General features: G+C 46.3%; 1 protein-coding gene across 1 annotated transcript in view; it reads right to left on the bottom strand.

Annotated features, from left to right (window-relative positions):
- abca2 (ATP-binding cassette, sub-family A (ABC1), member 2) overlaps positions 1 to 12,500 on the bottom strand; it is a 67,528-nt gene that overhangs the window by 23,144 nt on the left and 31,884 nt on the right. Inside the window, 16 exon segments of the mRNA XM_048242876.1 lie at positions 88 to 238; positions 689 to 879; positions 1,240 to 1,354; positions 1,503 to 1,605; positions 2,443 to 2,616; positions 3,264 to 3,360; positions 3,702 to 3,869; positions 4,755 to 4,883; positions 5,255 to 5,414; positions 6,496 to 6,920; positions 7,724 to 7,945; positions 8,232 to 8,408; positions 8,770 to 8,880; positions 9,205 to 9,326; positions 11,057 to 11,220; positions 12,169 to 12,280. Coding sequence (XP_048098833.1) covers positions 88 to 238; positions 689 to 879; positions 1,240 to 1,354; positions 1,503 to 1,605; positions 2,443 to 2,616; positions 3,264 to 3,360; positions 3,702 to 3,869; positions 4,755 to 4,883; positions 5,255 to 5,414; positions 6,496 to 6,920; positions 7,724 to 7,945; positions 8,232 to 8,408; positions 8,770 to 8,880; positions 9,205 to 9,326; positions 11,057 to 11,220; positions 12,169 to 12,280 — 2,621 coding nt within the window.

Here is a 12,500-nt window from a genome sequence, read left to right as displayed (position 1 = left end):
ATACTGTGAGTCTATTACACACACACACACACACAACACACACACAGAAAGACACATACACACACACATTAAGAGAAAGCAGCATACCGCAATGCACTTCTCGAAGGCTGTGATCTTGTCATGGGCCACCTCCTCTCGGATGGCCACGTACATGTAAGGCACGTAGCTCAGGAAGTAGATGATGCCTCCGCAGGCCGACGCCAGCTTGGCCTTAGAGTAGATGACCGACACCAGGAAACTGAGGACCACACAGACGAAACAACCCAGCAGTACTTAGACACAGCCAGACACAACCACTAGGACCATCAGGACCATCTTCTCCTTTCAGCCTAGAACATCTGTCAAACCCAAGGAGGCAATTCCCCTCCTGCTGGTCAGATGTTGGAACTGAACTTGCTGACAAGAGCAACAGAAGTTAATAAGATGGTTTGTATTTTGTTTGACAAAAAAATTAAATAAAAATCACAGCATGTGAATGTCTTTGACTCATCTTTAATCAAATTTTTGGGGGCTGATAACAAATGAAAAAATAAATCTACCATGGAGTTATTGTACTGGATCTATCATTCTGCATGTATGCATGAGCTGATTCGCTGACTGGGCATCATACAGGTATCTGACGAAGTGCCACTGAGATTGGATGGGAACTGTGTCTATGTAGAGGGACATAGCAGAGGTGGGGTTGTACCAGAACATGATGGTGGCGACGGCGTAGATGGTGAGGAACAGCCATATGATGAAGGGGTCACTGTGCAGCAGGACGCGGCCGTACTTCAGGATGGCGGTCAGTGCTGTCACAGAGATGGAGAGCTGGACAAAGCCTGTGATGAACCAGGCCACCCAGTGCACAGCGTTGTTCAGGCCCATCATCTTCATCACCTGCAGGAAAAAAGGAGGAGGATGAAGAGTTACTGGGGAATAGCTAGAAATACCTACACACATTCACGAGAATGTGGTGCTTGAGGAAGATTCCGGTAACTCCACATCACATCGATGAATACAGAACCCTCCAAATGCCTGGGTGAGGAATAAGAGATTTTGAATGAGAGAAAAAGATGGGGAGAGCACGCAATGCATTTGAATGAAGAGCTTTGAAGAGTGAGATAAAGGACAGAAAGATAGAGAGAGAGGGAGAGAGAGAGAGAGAGAGAGAGGGAGGGAGAGAGAGAGAGAGAGAGAGAGAGAGAGAGGAGTGTTTGAGAAAACGAAGACTGAGTGTCGGAGACGGACACAGCTCACCTCTTTGAGCCGGTGCTCCTTCTCGGCCACGATGTGCTGGATCATCATGGCCACCGAGTACACCCAGGAGATGACCATGCACAGCGGCATCATGTGCTCGATCACAAACAGGAAACTGTGGAGGGGGGGGGGGGGGGGCAAAACAGAGGAGCGTGCGAGAAGAAGAAGAATACAAGGTTAGCCCCTCCACTCGCTCTCTGAAATCAAATCATTCTGAGGCGGAGGAAGTGAGGTGCATGGAACACGGAGTCCTTGTGTCTTACTCATCGCGCGTGTAGCAGGGATAAGGGAACATCTGCACGTAGTTTCCTGGCTCCACCACGTCATGGCCCACGAAGGTGTTGATGATGGCTCTTTCCATCATATCTAGACAGAGAGAGATAGGGAAAGAGAGGAAGAGCATGTGAAAGAGAGAACGATAAAGATAGAGAGAGAGAGAGAGAGAGAGAGAGAGAGAGAGACCGAGACCAGAGAGAGATTAGACTATTTTCCTTGTCTTGGGTCCAGCTTCTGTCCGAACACTTTCAAAGCATGATAAATACCTGAGACGGTAACATTAGTATGCGCCTTGTAATGAAAACTGTCCGGAGGCAAAGCCCCACCTCATCATGCTAAGGATATGCCTTTTAACTTTTTTCCCCTCGTTTTTGGCTTGGCATGACTGCATCTCGTGAATAAAAAATGATGCGAGACTGCTTACTCCACACCACCCATCATTGCCGTCATCAGTGGGCCAGGTGTTGGGGGTTTAGGATAAGCAGGTTAAGCAGAATGGGGTTTACTTTAATAAAACATGAAGCTCAAAAAAAAAGGCTCCGGCATGACAAGGCAAGGGCCCCCTGTGGCCCTGCCCCTGCCTGGAAGATGTACTGCTTTGTCTAGAGTTTTGCTTCATACTTTGCAAATATTGCAGAAACAACTCGGAGTTCATCCGAGGCCAACGGCGAGTTCTACAGCGCTAACAAACGGCGCTTTAACTCAACTCAACTTTGCATATATCAGCTTAAATAAAGCATAGCTGTGAATGCTAAATCCTCGGTAATAAATACCTCAATGTTTATTTTTTTTATTATAATTTCCCTCGCATGTCGTCCAGAAAGAGATTTATATTTTGTTATTACTGCAAATGGATGAGCTAAGGAAATTTCAGAGCTCGCATTTTCATTAAGTTTTCAACTGGTATAAACCAGCCTGTCGGCCTACCCTGGATCCAAACGAAGCCGTAGAGGAAGTAGAACTTTCCGCCCGTGTTGGGCCCGGGCCGCCAGTACGCTCGGCGGATCTCATTGGTCTTCTCGGTGAAGCTCGAGTTCTGTCTGATCTTGTACATGACGTGCGGAGGAAGAGAGCCATCCTTGTTGGTCTGAAAAATCACGCCTGGCAGATATAGAGGAATAAACAGATAATGTGAGAGAGAGAGAAATAAAGAGAGAGAGAGAGAGAGAGAGAGAGAGAAAGAGAAAGAAAGTGAGATGGGGAGCAGAATGATTTCTGACTGACTTTACAATGCCTTGATTCATTCAGGGATCGATTTTATTTCTCCATTCAACGACACAATACGAGCATAACGCTCCAACTGTTTTAGTCTCATGACAGGTGAACCCCCAGAGGGGAAATAAATCAAAGGCTTGCTTCCACTGCGCTCCTCTGAATTATGAGCAACTTCTCCTTAAGCACAGTTTGTTATGTTAATGCTATCTGACACTCGTAGAGTTACGGCACCATACATCTTGCATGAGACAACAATGCTGCCAGACGACCCAGGGTCAAAAAAGCATGTAGAGTGTGTTTTTAATCTTTTTTGATGATGGTAAAAAAAAAATGTTCTGAGCGGGTTGTTCAGATTAAGGGCCACTGCTATTTCCAGGCCATATCCTTGTATTTTCCATTAATCTGGAACTGAACGCACTATAACTGCAGTAAAAGTGACTTAATTGAATGCAGAAAGTGATTCCTAACAGGTTTGGCAGATCGCTAGCAGTTAACAGAGTGAGTGGGCAGACCGTCAGACAAGGGTCACTTACTAGCAAAGACTGACACATTGTCATGGTAGGCCTGGTTCAGGGTGTAGTTCACAATGCTCTCTTCATCAGGAAAGCCTTTGAAGATATCCACGCTGACCTGGAACAATAATACACAGACAAGAACGGGCACAAATTTAACCTACAGGCCCGTTTCCATTGTAGGAACTCAGGGGTTGTTTTCGGGGGTCTCACACCTTTGTTGTATCCATGACAGGGAGGGAGAGCGAGAGAGGGAGAGACAGAGAGAGAGAAAGAGGCTTTGGTAAAGTACACAGTCTTTACATATTACATGAAGATGTGACTCCCCTCTTCAGCTTCTACATAACGTTACCTATACTAACATATATGTAAACATACTATTTTTTATTGTCAAACATATATACTGTTGTGAAATAATAATTCATGACTTATTATTGCACCCTATGATTAGACTCGGACCTTGGACATGAAGTGTGTCCATCCGCAGGCGGCGTTGTCGATGGTGTCCAGTTGCTCCAGCAGGGTGGTGGTGTTGGGCAGGCTGAAGTTGCCCTCCAGCAGACTGTGCAGCAGCTCACTGTCCGACGCGTTCAGCAGCTCCGGGTGCTGCCGCAGGTCCGAGGTGAACTGCAAAGAACCAACACACACACACACACACACACACACACACACACACACACACACACACACACACACACACGGTGTAAAGACCACATTTGAGTCAACCTTTAGATTTTCTAATAAGATGAACCACAACAGGGCGTCCAATTTCTGAACCTTTGACATTTTGTAGAAGCTGAGGTGCAGCTGTGCCTGCAGCAGAAGAGAACACTATTGACTCTTGTCTTAAATGTTGTGAGCTCTCACCAAATACCTCAGATTGGCAATACAGACCCACTGTTCACAACATTAACAAGCCAAGTCTAAACTTCTCAAGAGAAAAGTCTCTAAATCTCAAGTATTTAGAGAAATCGATTCTTAAATGGTCTGCTGGATTTCACAATATCTACACTGTTTAAAATGGCTGCATTTCTCTATCTGTCCTTTCCCATAGCAGATCACATACACAGAAATGACCATTAGTTTATCCACATTAGCATATGGCCTACATTGGTACACTGGTACTGCCCACGAGCTGCTTATCAGCTTGTGGGGTGACTCAATTCAGGCCCAGAGTGGCACAGAAGCTTCTTGTGAGAATCTGCCCTTGTTTTCATCGGTAGCCCGTTTCAGACAAGGTCTGAAGGTCAGAGGTCAAATATCAACCTCAGCCAGGTCGATGAGCTAGGTAGTAAAATCACTGGTGTTAAGTGCACAGGTAGAACCAAAACATGGTATGACTTTCACTTTTCTGAAGCTTGACTTTTACACCTCTGACCTCAAGCGAGAAACACGCTGAGATTATGTGGTTACAATGCTTCATCTGAGGTGTGACTCATCACTTTGTGATATGCTTTTCTAGTGTGAAACATAGACTAGACTGAGAGCTGTTGAGGTCTACTGCTGATGTACCTGTTGAAGCCAGGCCAGGTGATTGTGTAGTTTGCCTTCCTCCAGAAAGGTCCTGAGATCAGCTGAGATGTTCAGCCACACACGGGCATAGTGGGTCACATTCCCAACAAACGCAAACGTCTCGTTGGCCTACAAGATACCACAGGGTAACATTATTAGACTTCAATGGGTACTTCTCTCTCAAGCAAAAACCTACACTCAGCCTCTTGCTTGTGATATGAAAGTCAGCCAGCATATTATGAGAGTGAGTTTTTATGTGGTGTTGGGCGTATCGATCAATAGGTTATTTTACACATGCCAAAGCTTTACACTTCCTGAAAAGGTGCCAGAGGGAATGTGGATAATTTAGACCTTGCAATCACTTTGAGAAAGATAGATGCTCATAAATGCTCATTTTATGTACAGGTGATGAATCAACAAACTAGGGATTACGGTGCAGTACAGATAAATGCCATTGACAAACATGGTGATATCATGACTAGGCTGGCCAATGGACTTGCCTTCTGAATGACCTTGTCCACTTGGGAACCAATAGGAGAGTAGAGGATCTTGGGATTCGTAGTCATAAGATGCACCAGAAGGCCAAGATTGCGCTGTTCTTTGCTTGTGAAGCCCAGGGAGCTCATGTTGCCCTGCTTTAGTGCCTCGGGTTCGATTATTCTGAGGGCAAAAGGGAAATAAACGAAAAGAAGATCTCAGTGTGGACGGTGGGAAGGTGTCACATGGGCTAAGAAAGACCCCATCTTAGAGGAGCTCGGACTCATGAGGCAGCTCATAGAATTTAGTTTCACTTTAGTTTGTGTTGCGTTTAGCCATAATTGAGCCCTGTGTTCTAGTTAACATACAGTATTGGGCAGTTTGATTCATATACAGTACTCAATGGAGTTATTTTGATGTAAACGCCTTAATCCTTTTTATCCCTGCTGTGGTCATCCTCCCTGGTTCAGTGAGAGTCCCTGGATGGGAGACTTGAGAGTGTAGGACACATAAGCAGCAGATGGTCAAAAGGTCAGTTGGATGCCCCATGACTCCTCCCAGGGAGATTATCCATAATTAAACAGAAATCCTATACTGGTGATTCCTATGCAGAGCCATTCATTTGAAAATGTCCAAGGAATAAAACACAATCTGAGAATACTGAGGAGATGGTCTCAAAAGCAGCATGTCTGATTTTATTCAGTCAGACTGTACATTACACTGTATGTGTAATGTGGTGTTGATGAAAATCTTGACACAAGCTATTTTTTCTGGTAATGTTCTAACACAAACTTCCCCTCAGGAAAAGAACAGACAGAATCAATGAAGTTTTACTGTTTTTAAATTAAAATAACTGGTTTGGTGATTAAGAGTTAATGAACAGTCTTGTGCATTTGTATGGCATCAAGTTCATCATGGATTCACAATGTTTATTCATGGTTTGCTACTTGTTCATTGGCTTTCACTCTGAGTAGCAAAGAGGTTTACCATGTTCATTTTCACAAACACAAGTCACAGAGAAGCTGTAGTGATCGGCTAAAGATGCACCATTAAACCATAATGGCAGAGCATACTCAACATACGGCATTAAGAGGTTACACTGAAGACAAATGGATCTGGACATTTCTCTCTCTCCCTCACACACACACACACACACACACACACACTAACGCAAACACACACACACACACACACACACACGCACATACACACACACACACACACACAGGCATAAACACCATCACCTCCGTGCATTATCACACACCTGTTGTTCCCACAGAGGATAGGCTGCAGGCCAGCCCACAGCTGCACGAATGCTGAGAACTGTGAGCGCGGGTTCTCCTCCTCTTTCCCAGGAGTTCCCTCTCCTCCTCCTCCTCCTCCTCCTCCTCCTCCTCCCTCTGCTCCTCCACCCGCTAGGGAGTCGGTGGTGTTGGGGCCCCAGGTGGTGGTGGTGCTGCTGCTGGTTGTGGTGCTGCTGCTATTGGTGTTCCAGCTGGACCCTCCGGAGGCGTTGGTGGCCGGGGAGGCCTGATGCCCGGCGCAGGCCCCCTTGGGGAGCAGGAGAGCCAGGCTGGACAGCAGGTCCACGTCCCTCAGGAGCCGCTCCACGTCGGCCAGGTCCTTCAGCAGAGCCCCCAGGTGGGACTGGGAGAGCAGGCCGGACACGTTCGCCTGCTCCAGACGTAACTGAGGGGTGGGAGGGGAGGTGGGACAGAGAAAGAGAGAGGGAGAGAGAGGGATGGAGAGAGGAAGAGAGAGAAATATAGAAATAGAGAAAGAGAGAGAGACGGTGAGAGGCTTAGCACTCCGTTATTAAAACAATAGTAGATGCTTATAGAATACTACAAAACAAACCATCCACAAGTGTTACAGCCTCAAACTAAAACAATACAGACCATAGCTCAGCACACTACTTACAAATTACTTGCCCATCCACCCCATCATCACACAGCAGCCCTCCCACCCTCCATACTTTAAAAAACCCTCAATATCATTGACCAGCCTTCATCCAACCACACCCCAAGAGGGAGAGAGAGAGAGAGAGAGAGAGAGAGAGAGAGAGAGAGAGAGAGAGAGAGAGAGAGAGAATGTGGGATGTTTAACTGTTCTGGTAGATGCACAATCATTTGTATCATGTGTCATGGCAATAAACTATATTTACATTTAAATTTCAGAGAAAGAGAGGGATAGAGAGAGAGAGAGAGAGAGAGAGAGCATGCTAAGGGCGAGGGAAGGAATGGTGGTGAAAGGAGAAAAGTGTGTGTTGGGGGGAAGAGACAGGAGAAAAGTGGAGAGGAGTATGGGGAACGATCAGAGCAAAGTGGAGGAGAAATGTTAAATGAGTAGGAGGACGGGAGATTATGAGTCGACAGCTAAGTCACCGATGACAAAATGAGGCCGCTCCCTTCTGGGGATGTGCAAAAAGAAAAATGGAAAAGAAATGGCTCCCTTTAATTTCATCTCTTTCTCCACTCGTCTTGTTGCACTACCTTCTCAATTATGCTCTGCGTGTCGATCTGCTCTTTCAGTTCCTGGCTCATCTCGTCGAATCGCTCCGCTCGTTGGCCCGCCCCTCCACCGCAAATGGCCGCGCGATAGGCCTGGAGCAGGGCCTGTTGTTTTTCGGGAACCAATAGGATTTTGCCGAGCTCACTGTTCCCGCCCTCTCCGCAAGTGAGCACCTCGAGCACTGCGCCAGTCAACAGGATCCCCTAAGGGGCCAGAGGAATAATCAGCGTCAAAGCTCAGGAGACACAGCCGGCAGAGCGATAAACAAAACAACCGAAATGAGCAGATTAAAAATAAACACCAAGATAATACAACAGAGAAGATACATCTCCCCCTTCACACTTCGGAAAATAACCTTCATGGCTTCTAGTCAAAACAGACTATAATAAGAAACACAAATAAGGAATGTGACAAGAGAACCTAAATTACATTTTGAATGTTGACAAACGGACTACAAATACTGAATGAGTTTTGGAGGACATAGTGTACCTCCATCTCCTTGAGTCCCTGAGGGTCAAACTTTTGGCCCACACCCCCACCGGCGAGGCCCAGGGCCTGGGAGAGGAGCCGGAGGAGAGCCTGCCGATTGGCTGCTTTGCTGGGGTCCTGCAGGGCTTTGTGGATCAGGCCGCCCTCCAGGCTACGCCACCCGCCCAGCAACTGCTTCTGTGGCGAGAGGCGATGGCAGAGATGGCAGAGGTGATGTTTAGGAAGCAGTCATCTGCACACTGCAAATGTTTTGCTAAGCTTCTTTAGACCATTCGTTTATAACTACATGTCCGTAGAGATGATGCTTTTGTCATTAAAAAACTCCGGAGAGCTGGACTATGGGAACATGGGATGGGACGATTCGGGATAACTGTTAGGCGGTTTTGTCTTACAGTTATCATTTTTGCATTTCATTTGAATGAGAGTGAACGAGATAAGGAGGGACTTTCTATGAAAATGACTAGTACAATAAACTTTGTACTATCTCTCCAGTAAACCACTGCCATCATTCCTCAATGGCTGCAGTCAGAGCTCTCACCTCCAGCTGCAGGACCTTCTCCCCAGGGCTATGAGCCGCACTCAGCCCCTCGGCCAGCCCTCCATCTACACTGCCCATCTTAGCGTAGGAGCCAAAGATCAGGTTGTACACCTGAAGGGAAACCGAAGCATGATTGTCAACGCGAGACTCAGAGAGACAAAAGCAACAGCAGAGAAAGGGAAGAAAACAAAGGAATTAGGCATTCATTTTTCTTTTCATTATAAGGTGTTATATCCACTAATAACAACAATGGTCAGCATTGAGAGCAGTATTGTATCAATAACAAATGACCTAATGAAAAAGTAAAGTCTTCTTAAAAATACAAAAAGTTTATCAGCTTGCCCCAAACTGGACTCGTTTCACCTGAAGAAATTGTAATCAGGATGAGAATCTATATGTAAGGCTTTTCCTTGAGATGTCCTGGAAGAGACTGACCTCTTTGAGATTGACAGGTGAGGAGAGCAGAAGGTTCGCCGTGTCATTGGCTAGAGAGAGGTTCCGCACCAGGAACTGGTAGAACACCGACTGGTTCCTCAGCACACTGCCCACAGTGAAACCTAAGAGGCCGCAGAGACATACACACGTTTTCACTCCACTGCAGTGCAAGACTTTCTCATCTCGGCAGTGGTCAGAAGCATTCTAAACCTTCTATCAGTCGGGCATCAACATCAAACGTCTGCAGTTCATAAATCTTTTGGCATCCGAATATCTGAGGATATTTCAAACTGTATGATCTCAACCTTCAAGACGTAAAGATTTTAGATAACGGCATTGTAGATATCCTCCAGATATCTTTTTTTGCAGCGTTAAGTAGCAATCCAAGTCAAACTGACTGCATGATTATTTTGTCAAATCTATTATCATATTGTAGTGGAAGGAAGAGACACAACCCTCAAACCTTTATTGGAGTTAGCATATTTTTGGATTATGGAACATTTTAGTCTGGGGCAATCTACCGAATGCTAGGGTTAAAACTGGCTGTGTTAAGCTATTTGCTGTTGACACAGGAAATGCCATCCGTTGAATCAGGCACCAGCGACCCTGGGAGAGTAGCACTGTAAGTCAGTCTGAAGCTAAGAGAGGCTGACGTCCTCTACCCTACCCTTTGAGATATGTTAGCACAAAGAAATAGTGTTATGGCACTGAGGGCATAACCAGGGCTAGCGGTCCTTCTGTAAATGCAGTGCAAATATGGCTCTGGGCACAGTCTGGTCTGTTAGGCAGGAGACAGCTTACATATGTACAGGTATGATCCAAGAACTAGGAACATTTCTCCTTGTGCTTCTATGACTAGGCTAATGGAGAAAATTTAAGATTTTTTAAGACCGTTTTAAGACAGCAAAGAATTAAAAATGAAGACTAATTTCATGCCCATACTGGCAAAAATATAAAGGAAAATCAGGATTATTACCGTAACAGAGTAAAAAAATGTTATCTGAACTTCTATACAAGCTACTTTTTAAATCACTTTCAGTTAACATAATTAAGACTTACCTAAGCATAAAGTGTAATATTTTAATGTATTTAAGGCTTTATAAGGCCTACAATTCACATCATTACATTTTAGATTTTTTTTAGATTTGTTAAGACCCCACAGAAACCCTACCATTCCCCAGTAGAACATGCACTGTTAAATTGTATAACCAATTTGTATTTTGTATTCTGAGTCTCTCTGAATAGAAGTGTCTATTAACTGCACCAAAATGACAACACTGCGCTGAGCTGTCCTTGACTCATACAGTCATGTCTACAGAAAATTCTGTCATTGTGGATGTAGCCCACAGGGAAGTGCATGAAAGCTACAGCTACATAAGTGACCAATTCATGGCACCTATGTGAGCTGTGAGTGAGTGAGTGAGTGAGAGAGTGTGTGAGTGAGTGAGAGAGTGAGTGAGTGAGTGAGAGAGTGAGTGTGTGAGTGAGTGAGAGAGTGAGTGAGAGAGTGAGTGTGTGAGTGAGTGAGAGTGAGTGAGAGAGTGGGTGTGTGAGTGAGCGAGTGAGTGAGAGAGTGAGTGAGCGAGTGAGTGAGAGAGTGAGTGAGGAGTGAGGTGAGTGAGGAGTGAGTGAGGAGTGAGTGAGAGAGTGAGAGAGGAGAGAGTGAGAGAGGAGTGAGAGAGAGAGAGAGAGAGAGAGAGTGAGAGAGTGAATGTGTGAGTGAGAGAGAGAGAGAGAGAGTGGTGAGTGAGCGAGTGAGAGAGTGAGTGAGTGTGTGAGTGAGTGAGATAGTGAGTGTGTGAGTGAGCGTGTGAGTAATGGAGCGTCTCCGTGCTGCGGGTGCGGGGCTCACCGTGGCTGGTGTTGAACTGGCTCTCCAGAGGGCTGTGGGCCGAGCTGAGGCTCTCCAGGTGCTGCTGCAGCGACTCCAGCTCCTCGCCCAGACTGGGCCGGTCCGACGTGAACAGGTGGTTCTGCTCCACCACCTCGGCAATGCGCTCCAGCAGCTGGGTCACACTGGCCGGGGACGGACGCATGGACGAACGGATGGATGGATAGGGGGACAGGAACCAGAGGAGAGGGAGAGGAGGGAATGGAGACAAAAGGAGGAGGATAAGAATAGGGCATGGAGGAGGAATGATGGAAAAGAAAGAGAAGAGGGGAGAATAGATAGAATAAATAGACAGAAAGAAGAAGAGTGGTGTTATGACTCATGAAAGAATACGGTTATTATAGGGTTGAAATAAATTACCAAAAGCAAACAGACTCATTTCCACTGAGATTATACTGTAAAAGTAGAATAGTTCATGTAAATGTTGGTAAACACGTGGAATGGATACAGTACAGGACAACGTTTTGAGAATTCAAATTCTGATGATATGTGCCGCCATCTGAACTGCCAAAGTTATTCAACTTTCACATCTTGTGGATTGTGCAGAGCTGACTGGTGCTCTCTGTTCGCCTGCAAGTCTCATTAATGCAAGCCTTGACATTTGAAACCAACAGCGAAAGAAAATAATCTCACAGGCAACTTCCCCTGCGTCAGTGGACTGCCTCAGTGCTTAGGACGTCTCGGGCATTGCTCCGCTAAGACAGCATTAGCTTTAATTCTGGTTGAGTTGAGTGCTGAGCACTGGACATTGAAAACGTGTGTGTGTGTGTGTGTGGGCGCGTGCATATGTGGTGTGTGGCATGTGTGGTGCGTGTGTGTGGGCGGGGCGTGTGTGTGTGTGTGTGTGTGTGTGTGTGTGTGTGTGTGTGTACACTTCTGTGTGTATGTGTGTGTGTGTGTGTGTGTGTGTGTGTGCGCTTCTGTGTGTATTTGTGTGTGCGCTTCTGTGTGTGTGTGTGTGTGTGTGTGTGTGTGTGTGTGTGTGTGTGTGTGTGTGTGTGTGTGTGCGCTTCTGTGTGTGTGCTTTTTTTTATTATTCGGGCGGTGGGCTGACGCGGAGGGTTTGGACTCACGTGGAGTTCTTGTACTGGAGGAAGCCAAACTCGTCCCGCTGGCCGTCCGGGCACAAGGACTGCATGATGGGGATGATGCCGGCCGACGTCAGGGGGGCTGCGCTGTAGAAGGCTGGATGGCGGCGGTGAGAGGGTGAGGAGAAGAGGGATGAAGAGGAGGCAGAATGAGAAGAGGAGGAGAGCCGAGAGCCGTAGAGGAGGAAGAGGAGAACGTTGGCGATGGTCAGGTGGGAGCGCAGGAGATAGAGGTCAGGAGGTCAGAGGTCAGAGGTAATGGAAGGTGATGTGTTGTTTAGAAAGAAGAGAAACATGTTTTAGTTTAAGAGGAAAGG

Source organism: Alosa alosa, chromosome 5 (assembly GCF_017589495.1).
Source record: "Alosa alosa isolate M-15738 ecotype Scorff River chromosome 5, AALO_Geno_1.1, whole genome shotgun sequence".
NCBI classification, from domain to species: Eukaryota; Metazoa; Chordata; class Actinopteri; order Clupeiformes; family Clupeidae; genus Alosa; species Alosa alosa.
Note: the sequence above shows the minus strand (reverse complement) of the source record. Positions and strands in the feature narration are given on the sequence as shown.